Genomic DNA, 20,300 nt, shown 5'->3' with positions numbered 1-20,300 from the left:
TTCCTGTACAGTACCGAGAGGCCTTAAAACAAATGAGAATTGGAAAGCCTCACAGTATAGGCTTACTTTTTATTTTGCAAAGTCTGAATCTGCATCTGCATTAAAGATCTGAATCTGCAATAAGGTAAGTTAGTATATCTGCATGTCCTCATATCACCATTGCGTTTAATCTCATTCAATAAACATCCTGCCCTGTAGCACCAGAGACACCAACGAATGAAACCAGACGGCCTCACTGTGAGTTTCCTCCAGCAACCAAGTGTTTGTTGTTGTGCTTTGTTGCTAGTCTGTTTGTTAAGTGGCACTGAAGTATATGCTTAAAAACAAACCCTGACAGTAAGGCATCAATCAGACTCTAAAACAGAGACTTTATGTGAATTACTGCTCTTATATCCAGTTTTTGTAATTTAATCCTCTAGGATTGCATTTGGAGTTCCATGTTAACAGAGAATGTTAAGTGTAGCCTGGATGGGGGAAAAACAAAATCTATTAGACGGAACCTGCCCCCATCCTAGAGATCAAGATACAATTTGTCGGGATGATAAGAGGGGATATGTCGCATAAATGTATAGACACGTTCTAAGGTTCAAAGAATAGGTAAATGTTTATTCCATGCTGAAAAGCAAATGTTCTAAGATGTTTAGTTTTATTTTGTTCACATGGATATTTCTCACGTTTCCATACTGGGCACCTATTACTATTGATTCCTTTCGATATCAGACAGCCCTGTCCAAATAAAATGTTGGAATCTCTTTTTTTCAGTTTCGCCTGGCCAAAAATAACCACCACTAGAGGTCGTCATCTCAGCTGCTGAGCACAGCGCTGTGCCCGTAAACCAAACTTGCCCATCTGCCTTTTCGAGCAAGGTCTCCATGCGCTTCAGAGTCATATGACAAGAGCTCACTTCCTGTCGACTCTTTGCACTCCTGGCTGGGGCTTTGGAGACAGAAACAACATTCTGTCCCAGTTTTCGTGTGGTTGTCGTTGCACCTCAAGATGCTGGCGCTCATAAACAGGCTTTTGGACTGGTTCAAATCCCTTTTCTGGAAGGAGGAAATGGAGCTGACGCTGGTGGGGCTCCAGTATTCTGGGAAGACCACCTTTGTCAACGTGATAGCTGTGAGTTCTTAATATTATATTGCCAACCGGTGAATAATAACATTTGTCCGGCCCTAGACTGGGAGGGGACGGCAAGCAAGCGTTTTCGTTATTTATTGCCAGTAACGCTTGAACATTGACTATGATGGTAATGTTTTAGAAACCAAACATTTAAAATAGGAAAGATAGGTTTGTTTGGGGTTTTTTTAACCGGGCAGCTGAGCTGTTTGCGAATGTAAACACAACAGGTCTAGGCTCCGAGGCCGTTTGTCGGATGTGCGGCAAAAAATTTCGGTTTTGTTTTCTTTACCTCGTTTTTAGATTATTTCAAGAATACCGATGCCTCGGTTGTACACGTGTAATGCTGTAGTGGCATGAATCGGTCATTTAAGAGATGGGGAACTTAACGTTTACTAGGCCTCCTTTTCGTGCTTCGCTGGTGTGTGCACAGGGAGACTAACCTTTTCACTCCAGATCGTCTCCTGGCTGCGTCGACACGCAGGTGAACGACCCTGTTTTGAGAAATACGAGTCCTTTGGGATGAATTGGTCAAAGTCCCGGCCAAGCGGTTATTACATTCTCTTATGTGCACCTTGGCCAACGGTAACGATGCCCTCAGCTGTAGCTGGCCACGAAGTTAGAATGTCATTATATGTGAGAAGCTGCATTGAATGTGGATGTAACTTTAATCGTACGGAGCATGAAAACGTTATTGACTTGCAGATTTTGAAATGGGTCTTGCCCGTGGTGTTGTTTAAGGCCAAGGGTATTGGGTAATAGGAGCAGGTGACTTGACAAGACCGGAATAAGCTGCGATAGTTACACATCAGCATTACACTTGTAAACAGCCCTAAACAGATTGCTTCGTTTGCGTTTCTTTTTTTCCCAAATTGCCATGCAGTCGGTGACTACTAATCTTTTGCCTGAAGCAAGTGTTTGTTTTGCATCTTGTGACACATCTTGGGGTGATTTGCGGTTGGAAATTTAAAGGACTTTAGCTGCTTAGCACTGCAAACTTGTCAGTCTTCTAAAACTGATCAGGAGAAATTAATACAGTACACATCGAAGGATGTGGTTTGAAATAATTTAAAGCTTTTCTTATACCATTGATGTAGATGTTTCGATTAAATATCTTTCGTATTTTATCATACGAAGGCCAACAGGACTGGATCATGTGAGTGTGCCTCAAGTGTGACTGGCTCACCCTGACCGACGTCACTAGACTCGATGTCACTGTTGTGCATCACCTTTTATGTGAAATCTGACACTGTTTTTGAAACACATTCAGACGGTCGTGTGTTGTGAGTCTACCGTTACACGCTTTCTAATACTTACTAGTTAAGCACCTTTGTATATGCGTGTGGTCGTGTAACAAATCAGGAAAAACATCCTGGCTGTCAAAAGAACAACGTCACGCAGTTAAACACAGTTTAGTCATATTTGGGCCGTAGTTATTACATAAACAATTGAATTATTGTAAAGAAATATGCTTTATATTAGTAGATGGAATTTTATCTTGGCAGAAATTGTTTTCATGTACATGCATATTACAAAAACACGGAAGGGAGGATTTCTTTTTACGAGGCAAACGAGATCTTTTCACTTACTACCTAGTCAGTTATATAATTACACAAGGGTGTCTGCAGAGGGCTACACTGTAGCCATGACAACCACAGTCATTTTAAGGCTGAATCATGATCTGGATGTCCCAAAGGAATAACATTTATTAAACCTAACAAATAGGTTAAAAAACATAAAATGCCTGGATGATTGCAGTTTTAGCATCCCACATAAGACCATTATATCTGATATAAATCATAAAATACTTAACTATTGGTAACTAACTATTGGTTTTACACTAATTCAGTACGGTGTGTACCAAAGACAATATCAGTAGCTTGTAAATCTGAATAATTAACATAAAAAAATTGAATGAAACGTATTTGGGGAATGATCTTTGTAAAGCCACATCAGTAGCTAGACCACCTATGTGTTACATTAAAGTAAACGTTTACTAGGAATAATACCCAAGAATCAAGCGCATTCCAAGTGTTTTAGACCATAATCAAGTGCATTTGTGGAGTGTTTTAGACAGTAACTTTGGCTTATTCCACATGCCTGAGGGCTTACCTCCTGGCCATAGGATGAGGAGGCTGAGACCCCCATGCAGAGTGAGGAGTGACCAAGGGACACCTGCAAAGGTGGAGGTGGGATGCTAAGGATGGATGTGAGGGAGGGAAGGGGATAACATAGTATTTATTATGTTTGAAATGAGGAAATGGCGTTAGGAATGATTAAAAATTACTGACAGCTGAGACTGATTGAATTCGGGAATTGTCATCCCTCCTGAATCTTCGTTATAAACTACATATATCATTTAGTTTTTTTAATAGCAGGGCTATAAATTACCATTGTGATAGTTCATAGGTTCAATTCAAAGAATATATTGGTGTATATATATATTTTAAAACGTTTGTGAACTTTTTTTTATGAGTGAGGACTTTACTTTCCAACAGGCCAAAACGTAAGAAATGTGGCATAATTTAAATTTCAGTAGCTGAATGTATACTTAATGGCACTATTGATATGATTCATGAATGGGTATATATTTCAAGGGGAAAAATGACAGAAAATTGTATGTTTTAAGTGAAGCTCTCAGACTGTTCCTATAAAACGTTGAACTGTCGCTTTTTAATTTATTCTCTGTTGGACTCCGAAGATCCTTCCCCAAGGGTAAAGATCACCTCTTCAAGGTAAAATGGGCCCAAATGCCCAGCCAGCTCCAGTAGAGGGACAATGTATGTAATACAAGCTTGTCATAAAATCTCACTCTGGATATTATGTTTTAGTAATAAAAATAGTAATAGCAATACCTGCTCTATGTAGATTGGCCAATTATTAATAATACTCTACTTTCTAGCCTTGACTCCTTTACATACTCTAGTAAGAATGAAAAACAGCATATATTCTTTTCTGACACACTTGCCTTGTTGTTATTTAACAATTTGTGAGCTCCACAGCCACTGACAGCAGAGTCTGAGCTGATCAGAGGTGTGGCATATGTCTTACTTACTCCACTGCAAGTCACAGGCCATTGCTGTTTACAGGCCTGCCAAGAGCACCCTGTGTGGTTAATCCCAAGACCCTGCTTGGTTAATTGTGTACCACCTCTTGGGGAACCCCAGCCTCTGTGAGCTAGTAACATGACCTAGGTTTGAACTGGTGATGTCTGATTTGTATCTGGGTCAGTACCTTTACTGGTTGAGCATCCCTGGCATCTCTTTGAATATGAAGGATTTAGAAGTTTACTTTAGTGGAGGTATAACAGTGCAAAAAGTGCATTTGCAATTGCTAAAGGTTAAACAGCACAGGCTAATGGTTTATCTTGATTTCAGTTTGACATCTGAGCTTAAATGTTGGTTCAAGTGAGAAGACATAAGATGTTATTGGTCACTGTAGATGAACCACAACCTTAATCAGAGCCACTGATTTCTTTGAAGCATAAAGTCTACCTGTTTTGGGACACACACCTACTGTAGGAGGAAGATTTATTACTCTTTCTTTCTAAAACATGTTAAGCCTGGTGAGCTGCTGAAAAATGATCTGAAAACATATTTTTTTCATTTAAACAAGCTTTCAGATGTAGTTCTTCAGCAATGCACCATCTTTAAACTTTCAGCTGATAGCAGAATAGTGAATCAGATTGTGAAAGACATGCATGCCATTTTGATGCAAAAAACCTTCAGACAACACTGATATTGTTAACATTTAAAGATTGTGTATGCTTTATAACTCTGGAATATCTTACACTGTAGTTAGATTTACTGAAAACTAAATGAAACGTTTTTATACAATAGGAACACAGAAGAGAGGGATGTTCATCTATTGAGAAGTGTTTAATGCACAGGGAGCAGGACATAGTGATGAGAAATAAATGATGTCAGCCTTCACTGATGTCCTGTCTGTAGTGTCTAGACACTCTTGCTTACACTTTCACACTTCGAACTTCTTATCAATTGGTTTGTTATACCCAGCAGTTGCCATATTCTGTACAACAAGTTCAACAAGTTGAATCAAATGTTAATCAGCAGTTAAAAGCCATAGGCGCACTCAGCAATCTATTATTGTTGGTTTGACACCTAATCACTGCTGAAATACAAGCAAGCATTGGTCCTTTGTTTGTACAGGGAGGGCTTTGTAACATCTTAGTGTTTACTTTGCATTTAGGCAATCCAGTTAATACAAATCACAAGCAGGAGTACACATTTTATTTCTGAGATAAATATGATTATTTGCTAGAGAAGAAACATTTCTAATGCTTTGGAAATATATATATTTTTAGTTTATAATTTGCTTTTCACTACTATACTTTGAGTTGAGTGATTTTCTGTGTAGTTTCTTTGTCATCCTTCAGGCTGAAGAGGCAGCTATTGTTGTTACCACAGTTTCATCTTTTTAAATTACATAGTACTTCATTGATAAAGATGAAGTGCAAGCAAGTACGGTACTTTCACTACTTTTTCATTTCCACCTAGGACATTCTGAATCAGCAAGGGGCTTTACAGTGCTGTGGGTGATGTTTCCCTTTGGTCACTCGTGTGGTTATGTGCCATAAATGAGAACTACGATACTGTAACTGGACAGCCCTGCCTTCTGGTATTGTGCTGTAATGTATAGCTAGTCAGCTGGGGCAGGAGGTCAAGGGTTAAATTCAACTATGCAGCTCAAATGTTTGATCTACCAGAGAAAGAATGAAGGAGGACAATGAGACCCAGACAAATAATAGAACTTAACATTCCTCGATGTCAAAATATTTGGCCAGAGAAGGTTAGGTCAGAGAATCTGTTAGATTACCAAATATGGATCTTTTCCACATACCCATCTTGAGAAATACAGCTTTAGGAGGAACGTAGGTAACTGAAATGTGTACAGTATGTAAGCTGCAGGAAGCTTATATTCAGTAGTTATTGTGCTTTGGTGGCTCCAACTGGTTGTGAGTTGTTTCTTTTTGCTGGATAGTAATGGCTCCAAGTGAAACCTGGAAGACTGCATTGAGTAAAGATGATTTTCTGTGTTCCTGTGTCTTGGGAGTTAACATCGTCACTACACTAGTAAGAAAATATAGATTCAGGAGGGTTGGTGGAGCTTAAGAAGATTCTCAAGAAAACATTTCTTGTTTGAGTGCAAAAGTTGTAGATTATCGCTTAAAATCTCACTTTAATTATACTAGTGCTGCAGTTAAGGCTTAATAGTGCTACCTCTACTACAGTTACAAATGGTAAAATGTGCAAATTAACCTAAATAATTTGTCAGTCGCAGCAGTTTGTGTGATAAAATCCAGCGATTATAGTGATAATATTTGTGATATCAAAATAATTGAATTAATGAATAATAATTTTGGAGAATTAGCCGCCACAGACCAGGAAGGTTTCAAAAGTGTCTGAAAGTATCTGAAATCTGAAAGTAGGATGCTGAGTGGCTGTTTTCTAAGAGCAGCTTCTCTGTGGAAACAATTACATAAATTAAATATGTTTTGCGGATAGTAAATTTTCTGATATTTATGCTTTAATAACACAAGTAATGTGAAGGATAATGCCTGAAGCAGCTATTTGCTTTGTTTCAGGTCAGTACAGGAAAAAGGGCTTTTCAAGTTGCCATTTTACAATGATACAATGATGAATCTCTTGTGATATTGTGGGGAAATAAAGTCAGGATCCTGACTGTTTAAAGAATCATATCATATTTATAACATTAAAGAATTACTTTGGAACTTTTCAGTAAAACCTGAACACTTGCCATCCTGTAGTCTAACTGGAATCAGATGAGTTTTATCAAGAACCATTGACTTGGTACCCATGTGTCATCACAGCAAGAAATGACAGGAGCAGTCCTCTTCAACAACAAGTTTTCAGTTCGCCAGAGGTACAGGCGATGTTGTAATCCAGTCTTGAAACAGGCCAATTAGTAACTGGCCTATTTCGCTACTGGTTAGTAACTGGTTTTTAGGGGTTATCGTGTCTAAATCCTTCCTTGATAATATCGGCTTGCTAGGCAGCATTGAGGATTTGAAGATATGGATTTTATACCCCTTGGTATAAAAAAACACGGAGCCTATGTTTTCTGATATGAGATCTTTACCAATGTAGGCTGGTATTAGATTAATTCACCCACTTGTCATTTTCAAATTACACACCAACACAGGATGTAAGGTTTCCACTAAGAAGCAGCAAGATAAGAGGTCTTTAGCAAACACTAAACTTCCTCCGAGAACCAAAGTGTAATTTCTAATTCATGGATGTGTTGAATCCATGTCGAATGTTTCTTTTAATTCAGTTTGTAATCATAGGAAAATGGGTATTTCATTTGCATCTCTTTTTTTTAACTTTTTAACTACCAAAGTGGATGCAACAACATTGAATTACTCTTAATTATAATGTTGTGATGCATAATATGGTTTGAGCTGTGCAATGTTAAATGCTGGATATGCACAGCATAGAAGTGGGCATGAAATCCATATCAGGTCAAGTGACATTGAACCTGGTGATCTTCTAAGGATTTTCTGTTTTTCAGGCTATCGTTATGAATTAGATTCTGTAAACAGATGTGAACCCCCAATTATAAGACGCATAATGTGTAATCAAATGTAAAAGGTTTCAAGACAATCAAATTCAGCTGTAAAACACAATGTACACAGCATTTATTTTTCTGCTCAAAGGGCTTTTTATTGTAAGTTGGCCCTTCCGGTGGCAGTTCCAGTAATGATAGCTGTTCTGTACATCATAAATACTGCGTGGTGTGGTTCATTAGGGAGGGAATAGCATATCCCAAGGTATGCACCATGAAAACCTGAAGGTCAGCCCATGAGATCTGAAAGTGGATTGTAATTTTCTTAGAGCAGAAACTGAGCCAATACTGAATGTAGACACTTGTAACAGCTTGCAGCATACGGTTTAACTTGTGGTCTACCAATCTGAGGAAAGAAAGGAAAAGCAGTAATGGGTTCGGCTTTACTTTTATTGTATTTACTGAGTGGAGAGCTATTAACATCTGTAGTACACTTGTGGTCTACTTTTTCGGGAATATATTTTTAATGTTGTGGTTTTAATTACTCCGTTGTATTTGAAGGCCAATAGTTTCTCAAGCCAATCAAAGACTACTTTAATGAGCTTTAAAAAGAAACCTTCTACAGCCGATCGTGTTTCATTTTGAAGAGGGAAGATAAACATCACTTCCATTCACAAGCCTGAAGACAATTCACAGCAAGAAGCTTTGGTCAGAGCACCACAAGGCTAAGATGTGGTATAATTCCACATCTCCTGGGTTCACAGCATATTTTTATTCATGTAAGCCACTTTCAAGCAAACCAGTGCTGAATTGTAACCCTTCCTTTCCTTAATCGGTGGTTCTGATCAGGAGTTTCTCTTGCACCTTCAATATGAGGGAAGTTTGTAAGACTGATTTTTACAATAGTAGGTCTTGTGTTGAGTTTGTGATCAGAAAGGGATGGATATGTTGTGAAATCAGCCTTTTTTGTGTTTTGCATGAATTGCGGGATAAGAAAGACCAGTGCAGTAACCTGTTCTGTGTCTGCAAGAGAAATTCTTCTCTCCATAACTAAGGACCTTTCACTTATTTGGTATATCCTGTCTATAAGTCTCATTTGTCTCACCCAGACATATTGGTTTTTCTGTTTTGCCAATATCAATGTCTAAAGACTTGAGGTGTAGTCTTATTGTGTGATATTCTGAGGTGCTGCTTGGCACTGTGGACGATAGCAGATGAAGTTAGTAATTTGCCTTCAGAGAACAGTAGTCAATGTATTGCCTTTATTTTGCTACCATTGTCCACCCGTGTTGTTCTTCAGTAATATGAAGCTTCATGGAAGTATTCATATTCTTTTTTTGTTGTTGAAATTGACTCCGTAATGTACCCCCATTCCATCTTAACTGATAGGAATATAGCATTGCTGTGTCTGCAGGCAGCAGTCCAGGAATCTGAGGGGATTACTGGTGCAAGTCACAAGACACACCCACTCACTTCCACTTAGTATGAGTCAGGTGACGCTGGACTCATGTGCTTGGGTGGTAAGTTTGAGGCAACAACGTCTCGCATACAAAAAGGAGTGTTTTTACTGAAGAACAAGCAAGGTTTTGTCTTTACAAGTGTTAAGAATTGGGTTAAGACTCCAAATTCCAGCGAAAGTTTAAAAAAAAATAGGGTTAAGGATTTCCTTTGGATCTGCGGAGTACACTTTGACTTGAGCCCTTTAAAGAAGGCAGGAAGGAAGCATTGACAGTTGAAAAATAACCTGGAATACCGCTGTGGAAATTAGGCAGTCTTGTCTAAGCATTTCAAGTGAAGTTTCCAAGTTCAGTTAAAGTTCAGACATATCCATAAAATTAAAATTATTTTGGCACAGGCCATACTTTGTGTTTAATTTAATTGTACATACTTTGTGGTGATGAACAGCGCTCATACAAATGCGATTTTGGTTATCTGTAGTTCGTGTGTGTCCATGAGGAGGCTTTTCTTCTTGTCTTTCCAGGGTAAAGGAAAAACCATGTGACTACTGTAAAAAATGTGCAAAATGCATTGTGAGAGCTGAGGCTTTTTTAAAACCGCAACAAAGAGTCCAACCGGATATTTGTCATTTGAACTTTGTCCCAGTTTTTTTTTTCCAGCCTTGTGCCACCATTAGAATGTTTCATCCGGCTACCCTGGGCATTTGCGCACAGCAGCCCTTTTCATTTAATGTGGATCCTTTCAGAATTTCAGGCTTTATTCCTTTGCTGAGGGTTATGGGTTCACTTCAAGGACATGTATTAGCTATTTGATTTGTCAAGCCACTTCTAAAATCAAGTACCATTGTCACATCTCAGACTGTGGCGCTGGTGCACATATCAAATAGCGATGCCTATACTTGTGCTGTTTTTCCAGGGAAGGGACCATGCAGACTCCCTGTACCTCCAAAACTTTGTTGTGAGGTAGAGGAAGTCTACCTGCTATATAAATGTGTATATTTATACCTGTATGCATGCTAGTACAGATATGTGTGCATGATACTAGTCCTTCCTCTAGTTAAATCATGGTTTGAAATTTTACAAGTGTCTTTCTTTGATAGTTATGATACATGCTGTGGATGGCTAATTTGGCAACAAAATTACAATTGAAACCTGGATGTACTAAAGACAGAATATATTTGATATGAGCTTCCATTTCACTTTGTACTTCACTGTGTACTCATTAATAGCCATGTCTGATTATGATGAATGCAGAAAAGGAAACGAGCACTCATCTCCAGGATGGGATTTTCTGTTGGTTACTTTTTGACAACTGAACAAAACGCTCATTGTGGTGTTGAGGGGGTAGACAATTTTCACTTCCCAAGTATTTTGATCTTGCCGAGATCTAGATTTTGTTTTCTAAAATGCGTGCTGCCTTTGCATACACAAATAATGCTTTAATTTCTATTGTAGTCGGGCCAGTTCAGCGAAGACATGATTCCTACAGTGGGGTTTAACATGCGAAAAGTCACCAAAGGCAACGTGACAATAAAGGTAATAGCTTTTTAACAAGCTCTCCTTTCTGTGACATTAATTTTGAGTGCAGTAAACACCATGAGAATGTAACACAAGAAACTGAAGCACGAGACTACTTGCTGGTTTTGCCAAGCCCTCCAGTACAACTTTGACATACCTGTAGTATGTAGGTGGTTTATTTTCACCTGTTTCTATTATTTGTTTTATGAAATTCAGAATGGCACAATAGACAGTTTAAAAATATGCAGCTTCTAATGGCTGAATTATATTTTAAATCAATATTAAATCAAAATTGAAGTTTTTTATTTTATTTTGTGCTTTACAAATTTGTTGAATATCATTTGGTTTAGTCACATTGTACATAAGCATTTTGAGATGTATCAGAACATTTTTAAGAAAATGTATACATGCACATGTATTTCCTGTACAACACTGTTGCCAATATTCAGTGGTTTGTATATAGATTTGGGAAGCAAGTACTTTCATGTGCAAATTTATCTACAAAAACATGTATATGCAATTAAAATTTTTGTAGTGTAATCCTACAAATTGTTTGTAGTATCTTTTTTTTTTTATGTGCTGCAAATAAGAAGGTGAAAGTGATTGTGGTAGCCTTCACAGATGACATAAGCGTCTGTTATATGGTCAGCCCATCAGGGTAATGAATGTTTGTCTCCTCTCCAGGAAACTACAAATTGATATTGAGCATTAAAAGTATTCAAAGTAATAAAATACAATTTGGCTTTAATTCGCCCTATGGTAAATGGTATGTTCTATTCTTTGTGTGGTATCCATCAGTTATGACATTTTATGTTTTCAGTTTCACTTTACATTTGATGAAAACACATCTCATTTGCTACAGCCTGCAAAGAGATCGATGATGTCTGAGAAGATTTCTTTGTAGAAAGTGCCATCTAGTGGTAAAAATGTAAAAGCTCTCTGCTTTTGGTGATTTTCACACTTTTCTCTTTGTGAAGCCATGCAAATTGTCCTTTCTATTTCACAAGTATTCAGTCTTGGGATTGCATATAGTAGGAATAACAATCTTGCTATTGTAGTCTGTTTTTAAGTATTTTAGGATTTTAGTGATAAAATTAACAGGTGTCATTTTTAAATGTGATTTAATTTGCTTCTTCCCCCTCAATAGATTTGGGATATAGGAGGACAGCCAAGATTCAGAAGCATGTGGGAGCGATACTGTAGAGGAGTGAATGCTATTGTGTAAGTAACAGACTGGGTAAAGGGCATACCAGGCTAGGAAACTTCACAAAATGCCATTGCCTAACGGTGCCTTTCCTGCTTTAAAACTGTTATTTCTATATAAATATTTATCTTAATGCAATTGGCTGTTCTTTGTGGTATGCTATTGACTTATGACTTTTCCTGACCCTTAATTCGGGTATCTCCAAGACAGTTATTTTAAAAGCTCAGTAATAATGTCAGATAGGAAAAAAAAACTGTGGTAACAAATGTAAATGTCAAGGTCATGTAATCAATCTAATAAATAATTTCATCCGTCCCTCTGGATAAAAATGATGACTGGGGACACACTACTGTAAGAGGTGTTATCCTTCCAAAACAACGTTATATCTAGGTCTAGATAGTTATATCTCTGTTTGGTCCTTGGTCCTTTTTGGAAGACTAGTGGTGCCGACCTTAATGTCCATCCTAAATTCCACTCGGGGTGTATACAGTCTGGCCTTTCTACAGTTCCTCCTTTATTCAATGGGTAAAGCGCTTTCTCGCTTCTCCTATTGAGATGCTGTGTAGTGGCTGCTGGCATATAAGGGCTGTCAGTTGGAGCTGCACTTCACAGGTGGATGAGTTGGGTACCTTTCTGGGTTCTTTTTGAGGTGCAAAACACAATATAAATTTAACAGAGTATTACGATAGTTGATTTAAAACATTAGGCCACTCCTAGAGTGTAGACTTGCTCTTATTGTAGTTACAAATCTTGTCTGGATTTATTGGCATATTTGTGTCTGTGGCGTCTGTAAATGTTCTAATGGACTCCGCTTTCTTGTAGTTCAGGTGGGTAGCTGCGTCAGCGTGTGTTGGCTGCAAAGGAACAAGTAATAGGTTTATTCCATGCTGAAAAGAGAAGAAAGAAAACACAACGCTTCGGCCATGGAGCCTTATTCAGGTGTGTCAGGCTCCATGGCTGAAACGTGTTCTCAGCATGGAATAAACCTATTACCGCTTTCTTGTATCTAAGTGACTTGAGTAGGAAAGCTAATGGTGATACCTCTTATTTATGCATGTATATACATTACTATAGCCACCATCTTTTAGTTATATATCTGTAATTGTTATACATTTGTTAAATGTGTTAAAGGTAGACCACGATGTTCAGCACATTTATATTTTGCATTTGTATTTATGCAGAAACATCCCAAAAATGATTTTTTTAATGCGTGAAAGAACTTGGTTGGCACTACTGTTTGACTTCATGTGTAATTTCTAGATTGTCTTCTTTTTATTGCTGAAGATCATGCACCTGCTAACTGTTTTTTCACAGTTACATGGTAGATGCTGCTGACCGTGAAAAAATAGAGGCATCCAGAAATGAGCTTCACAATCTGCTAGACAAGCCACAGTTACAAGGCATCCCTGTAAGTAAGCCTGTCTTTCCAGATGGAAGGTGCTTTTGTTGCACCATTGTATTACAAGTACGTCTCTGAACAACTGGAGCAAAAGTTACAAGATGCACCTAAATAGCTAATTTAATCACATGATTTCAATAGGCAGCATGAATGTCATTTGCTTACTGAATTGGCTCACCCCAGAGGTAACTACATCACAGATGTTTTGAACAAAGCTTGTCACATAGCAACCAGTAGGAGCAGTAGGACCAGCTTGAAAAGAAGTGAGGAAGTTCAGCTGGGGTTTTAAGACAGCAGGTCTACAGGCAAGATGGGCTACTTCATCCGTTTTTGTAAATGGCAACAACACGGGTTCTAATAGCCATGCTCTTGCAAGAAAGAGCAAAAATGTTCACCTGTTCCTGAATTTATATCCAAGAACAAAAGGTTTAGCATATAAAATAAATTGGGAAGCCTTATTGTTTCTCAAAGCATTTTGATTGTGACTTAGGAGCCTGATCTTACCCAAGCCAAGTTGGGTAAATGACTTGACATATCGGTTGAACCTAACAGGTTACAGTAATGAAAAATTACATCAGTTCCTGCAGAGAATATAGTGGCATCTCTTGATCTTAGTAATTCTAATACACAGATTTGGTTATGGGGATGGTTGTCTTATTTTAGGTATCGGAAGACTATACATTTTCATCTGCAGATAATGAATCGGCTGAATTATTATTGCTGTCTGCAGAGTGTGTGAGTTACAAACAAGAGGAGATGATTCAACTCATCAGGCTCATTTGGTTGCTAGGAGCTTATTGATCCAAGGATCAGTCTTCCAGTCTTCTAGCTGTGTCCTCACACACCCTTGCTCCATTGCCAAGTATAGATTTATCCATTGGGTTGACTTTGTATGCCTGAGGATTTTGAATACTTCTATTATGAACACTTTTGATCTCCTCTTTTAAATGTTAACAAAGCTTTGAATTATACTCTTAGACCTGGAATTATTTTTATTGCCTTTGAAGTGTTAAAAATACCAGTTTTATGGAGTGATCAATGTAAATCAGCCATTTTATTCTTTCACGTTTTGGGGTTTTGTATTTCTTAGGTTCTAGTGCTTGGAAACAAGAGGGATCTTCCCAGTGCTTTGGATGAGAAGCAGCTTATTGAAAAAATGTAAGTAGAACCTGTAATATTTAAAGTATTCTAGGAACTGTGGTATGGTAAGCTTTTAAGCTCTCCTGCAGTCCTGCAGTATGTTCTGAGTTTTTGTTTTATAGTCAGACGTTCGTTAGATGTAAAAAAACAAAGATTGTATTATGGCCTGCTAATCCTTGGTCCAAGCCTTGGGACTTTATCTGCTGCCCTCCTTGTGGGTTATCCTGACTTGACAATGTACATCCTCGTGCTTCTCATTTGCCAACGGCTTTTGGCAGTCATTGGCAAATGAGAAGCAAGACGATTTGAATGTGACACATAGGCTTTTTAAAGCCTACTTGCCAGACCTGAACACCACTGAACATTTGTGGGTTGAGTGGGGGTGACATTTAACCTCTAGGCCTCGGCGGGGAATGAATAGGTACAAGTTTTTCCATGTTGTACAAGAGGAATAGTAGAAAATTCACAAAATGGCATCTAATCCATAATCTAGAGCAAAGCATGTATTGCAGACATACAGCTTTTATTGCTTACAAAGGTGACCATGCAAGTTGTTTGCCTGTGATTTTCATAGTAGGTAACCTGTTGATGACAAATGGTAATCGTAATGAATTTACTTGTTAGTACAGCAAAATTATAGTACATCTGCATAGTACATAGTACATCTTTTTCCTGGTCATTATGTATACAAAGCATAACCTTTGATACACTGCATAGTTTTTTTATGTAGTTTGTTGTCTGTTTTCATGATTGAAGTGCATTTTGACACTAAAATTCTTTGTTTATATTAATATTGCAAAAGTGCTGTAGTACAAAAAGTTATTGCATGATCACTAAATATTGCATGATCACTAAACCTGATATTATTTATCTGTCTTGTATTAGAACAGAGTCTTGTTTAGAGCATTTTTGTAGCAAAAACTTTTGATTTCTTCCTGCAGGAATTTAGCAGCTATTCAGGACAGAGAGATTTGCTGCTACTCAATTTCTTGCAAAGAAAAGGACAACATAGGTAAGGAAGAAAGTGTCAGTGAGGAGAGTAATATAAAAAGAGTGAAACACATGAATATGTTACTGGAAATGGTTTAAAAAAATAGGAGAATGAGGGATTTAGTCCTGAATCTGCTGAACTCTTATTTTGATCAGCTTAGCAAATATTTGTTCTGTATAATAGATGAGTGTTTAGGCAGCACAAAATCTAGATGAATGCTACAACTGTAACCCAATCAGTTTACCATGGCTTTGAAATTTATTTTGATATAGCTAATGTAATGTAAATGAGATCCTTGTTATATTGCTTTATTTATGGTTTTCAAACATTGAGGTGCCTCGTTAACCTGATAATGGTTAATAAGGCATCTGTACAGTATATTGTAATATTGTCCTAAGACTTGCAATAATGCATCGGTTATGAAATCGTATTTATAGTCATGCCTCAGATGTCATCAGGTGGTAATGCTAACAGCTCCTGTGTAATGCTGACTCCAGATGTTTCCTGACTCCACAGATATCACACTGCAGTGGCTTATCCAGCACTCAAAGTCCCGGAGGAGCTGAGGCTGAAGACCCCTGCCCTTGTCCTGTTGGCCATATCAGTTCCAAAATGCCCCGCTCACTCTGTGATGACGTAATCCTTTTTCACACCACAGTCTCCCTTGTAGCCCAGTTCTTAATTTCCTTCACAGTCCATTTTGTGCACTGCTAATGATGTGTAACCTCCAGTAACAAAAAAAAAAAACAGCTTAAAGTACTAGAGTTGTCATGATAATGTAAGTAAAGCTTTAGAACTGTTAGAAGCTGGGAAATGCAGATCAGCCCAGAATGTCATATGCCTTTGAAATGCCAAATCACAGGTCCTTTTTTATTTTCCAAATAAGCCTGTGGACTAAGATCCTTGTTCTGCAGCAGGTTTTTTTTTGTACAAGTAGATCATGTTACCGTCTGTCATATTTGTTTTGTAAATAGGTTGACGTTTATCCACTATATCTGTCAGCCAAAATGGGCAGTTCGTCTGTTTTGTTGAATATTGGTGTTTAACTGTGATTCTACCAGTTTTATGTTAATCATGTTTTGTTAGGTTGTACACATTTTATGAATTTTGCCTTTTGGCTTAAAGAAATCCTTTATCCCTACAAGTAATCAAAATGTGACACATTATTTTATTGTAGTCAGAAGTCCTCAGACTGTAGCAACTCTATGGACGTAGTAAACAGGGAGAGGATATCATGCAGTTTAGTTTACTTTAATGAGCATATATTTAAGAGTCTGAATGTAATAAATTCAAAGGTAAAGCTGTACGTTATTGTGGGGTCTTGTACCAAGAGTCCTGTCTGTACTTTTCCAGTGTCAGGTGAAACCTGCAATGCTGTTTCTGTCTATGGAGTGGTCTGCAGAGTTGAAAGTGCCTTCTGCAATAGCTCTGACTACTGGACCAAAACAGCATTTAAACATGGAATTGTGTGTGGGGTAGGAAAAGAAAAAAGGAAAACATAAAAGCTGATAAAGTACAATAAAAAGCATGCTTTTTAACCTGGATGATTGTAACTTGATGTACTTATGATGCTTGACTGGTAAAATTCACTGTGGTTCTGTATTTGAAGCAGTTAAGATATTGTGACAACTCTAGACATTCCCTTACCTTATTTAATGCACTTGTGTAAATATGCTAAAAATGTATGATAAAATGTTGAAGACAGTAATGTAAAAGCACAAGGAGGAGTCAATGAAATGATGCTAATTGTTGCTTTGCTTATGTAAAACAATGGAGCATGTGCTCCTGTAGTTCTCATGACACATTTTGCACCTTTTTTTAAACTAGAGCAAGATGCCAGCAACTGAATGAAGGACTAATGTTCACTTTTTCAGGACTTTCACAGCAGTTTGCATGCTGTTCCAATGATTGTTTAAAGTGGTTTTCATCTAACCTGGAAAACACTGTGTGTTATTCCCCTTTTGTTTCTTTCAGAATGTGATTTAGGAAATTTTGGTGGAAAAGGGTGCCATATAATGCCTTGTTGCCTCCAGATTAGTTAGGTTGACCAAACAGCCATGTTTTATCAATTAATCTCATTCACAAATTGCCTTACTGAAAAAGAGTTCATGTAGCAGGTTTAATCTGTCACTCAGACAATTTGGTGCCCTTCTTCAAGACGTCCATTGGCAAACTAGAAGACGAGTAGTAATCCAATGGCAAATTAATACATTTCGTCACTCAATTCTGATTAGACTATTTAGGCTCTAGCTCTGTATGAATTGGTCGCACAATTAAATATCGAACACTTTATGGCTATCCTGCAGATATTCTGTATGAAGCCTTACATCTATTTGCATTTATATTTTTATTTGAATGCTGGTGCCTCCCAAACTCTTTGCACTTTTGATTTAGTATGCACATCCTTTTCTTTTAGAGAAAAATAATAGAAAGGTAATGCTTAAACATTGGCCCTTTTTACAGAGCTTTTCTGGGTGGGACGTCCCATCAGAGAAACTAGAAGCACGATCAGGTTGCATTTGCACTCTGTTCCTTTGTCAGTTAAAAGTTAAAAGCTTTGCAGAAGTAGGTGATATATTACTGCCACCGGTGACCTAAACTTTACATGAGTGTCTAGAGAAGTCACTTCAGCACAAAATGTTGCTTTGAGAGTGGGGCAGCTTATTTCCTTATTTAATTTGTGATCAGAACTATTAACAGATTTATGGCACTACTCTTCAGATCTATTTTATGAAGTATTTGTTTTGTGGTTTTCTGAGCTCTTAAGATGCTTTCAGTTACATCAGAATCAAGGACAGAATTGGCTCTGAACCTTGTTATATGAATTTTCTCCATTAAATCTACCTCGAGGCAAGTTCGGCACTAAAATGTGAATTTTCCCTTTTAATTAGTTTCAACTACACAAGACATCTATGAAACTTTATAAGCCATTTGTTGTGCGTGGCATGTAAGAAGTTTTGTATTTTTGAAAATCATTTAAGCAATTAACATTTGGATGTAAAGAAAATTGATCAACTAAATTGCATTGGGTGTTATTTGATATAAAGCTTATCATTTTTTTAAAGATTGATATAATACAAATTAATACCGAACTTTTAATGGGTATCAAGCTTGAGTGCCACAAAAGCCTTCATTTTAACCGTTAATGTGAACTGTCTCATACTGTAAACCGTTTTTTTTTCCTTTTCCCAACTTCAGAGTCTTGATCTTTGGTATCAGATGCAGTTGGGTCTGCAAGGCAGAAGTTGAGAAGAGGAATTGTAAATGGAGGGATGCCTAGCCAGTTCTGTTCAGACACATGGGAGATTTCCACCTTAGCCACAAGAAAGGGGAAGATCAGGAATGACACTCTCAAAATCTACTACTGTAATTGTATAAATCAATCATGTAATTGCTTGGCCATTAGAAACTTTATGAAAGTATGTCAAACATAAAGGAAGTAGCTTAGAAAAGCTTTCATTTGAACGAATAATATACATGTATAGATGCCCATAAATTGGAAACGTATATCTTACACCCTAAATCCTCCATTTGCCCTCAGAACATGTACTACACATTTTGACGATATCGCCAGATTGCAACGAGGCTGGCTTTGAGGAAGCCAGATTTACTTATTGGGAACCAAAACAAAATTACATTATCACACTGGGACACCTAGCCATCTCCTTTGAGTACTTGTTTGGCCATAGTTACATCGTTCTACAAGTTATTTAAAGTAGCACAGAGAGAGAAAGCACATGCTTTCCTTCATCACGTCATGTTCTTTTGACAAAGTGTTAACTTCAAGGGAACTGAAAGAAAATTGGGGATGAGGAATTCAATGGAGCTTTTACTGCCTTGCCATAATAAACACAGACTTGTTCACCACTGTTCTTTTGACTAGTTCGAGCATGTCGCCCAGCACTCTGTACTGGTTGTAGGTGCTTTTGCATTACTCAGCAGTTATAGCTTCTTCAAACTGCTTTCTGCAGTTACAGTGGCAAGGATTTTCTTTATCTTTTGTCGTATTTGTGCAGCATTGTGCCTAATTAGACAGAACATGGATGTTAATATGCTTTATGTGGGGACCAGGTCACTATTTAAATATTTAATCAGGGGTGTAGGTAAAGCTAATGTATTTGTTGTGTTGATATACTAACTGCTTTCAGCATTTTATGGCATTCAGACACTATTATGAAAAGAAAGATGTGTTTTTCCCTGTGCATTAAAAATTGCATGTGTAAACAGAATCATTCAATTACAGACTTTGTAAATAAGAAAAAAAACAACCTTTTTATTCAGGTGAATGCTCTCTTCTGTGTTTCTTGCATACGTTTCTTTTCCTTAGTGACTGCTATAATAAATTGAGTGTTGAGGGGGATTATATGAATAGTAAGACAAACATTTCTTACTATTGTCTGCACTTACGTGGTGTTGATTGAAGTTGATATTTAAAATAATGGAGGTTATTGCAATTATTTATTTTCTTACTTTACTAGTGGTTTTTCCATTAGTACATGCACCCAAAAGCTCAGCTAACAACATTAGTGATCTATTCTAATGAATAAAAAACATATGGACAAGAATTAAAAAAGACATAAGTATTGCTATGCATATAGAAGATGTTCATTTTGTAAAGCAGTAATGCACAATATATTTAACCAATGTAGTGTCCATTAGTAGGAGGGGTGTAAACCAATAATATACAAACAAGTGTTAGTTCTATTATATTGAAGGTTTTTGAAACAATAATAAACTGGTGGAACATCTGTATGACAATATGATTGTTGGGATAGTCTGCAAGGATTTAGGAAAGACCTGTTAAAATAGGAGAAAGCTTTTGATATTTAATTCATTAGATTTATTCTTAAACTAGAAACATTAGGTATCAAGGCAGTTCATGGATTTGGTTATTGGAAACAATAGGGAGGGAACTCTCAAAAGGTTTTT

General features: G+C 37.4%; 1 protein-coding gene across 1 annotated transcript; it reads left to right on the top strand.

The window, feature by feature from the left end:
• Positions 1-893: 893 nt before the first annotated feature.
• On the top strand, positions 894-19,657 carry arl8ba (ARF like GTPase 8Ba). Its single transcript, XM_088636438.1, has 7 exons — positions 894-1,119; positions 10,575-10,655; positions 11,785-11,858; positions 13,156-13,249; positions 14,331-14,398; positions 15,322-15,392; positions 15,888-19,657. The coding sequence occupies exons 1-7, from the start codon at positions 997-999 to the stop codon at positions 15,935-15,937; spliced, it is 561 nt and encodes a 186-aa protein (XP_088492564.1). The 5' UTR covers positions 894-996; the 3' UTR covers positions 15,938-19,657.
• Positions 19,658-20,300: the final 643 nt, after the last annotated feature.

This window comes from Lepisosteus platostomus, chromosome 6 (genome assembly GCF_059453375.1).
Source record: "Lepisosteus platostomus isolate fLepPlt1 chromosome 6, fLepPlt1.hap1, whole genome shotgun sequence".
NCBI classification, from domain to species: domain Eukaryota; kingdom Metazoa; phylum Chordata; class Actinopteri; order Semionotiformes; family Lepisosteidae; genus Lepisosteus; species Lepisosteus platostomus.
Note: the sequence above shows the minus strand (reverse complement) of the source record. Positions and strands in the feature narration are given on the sequence as shown.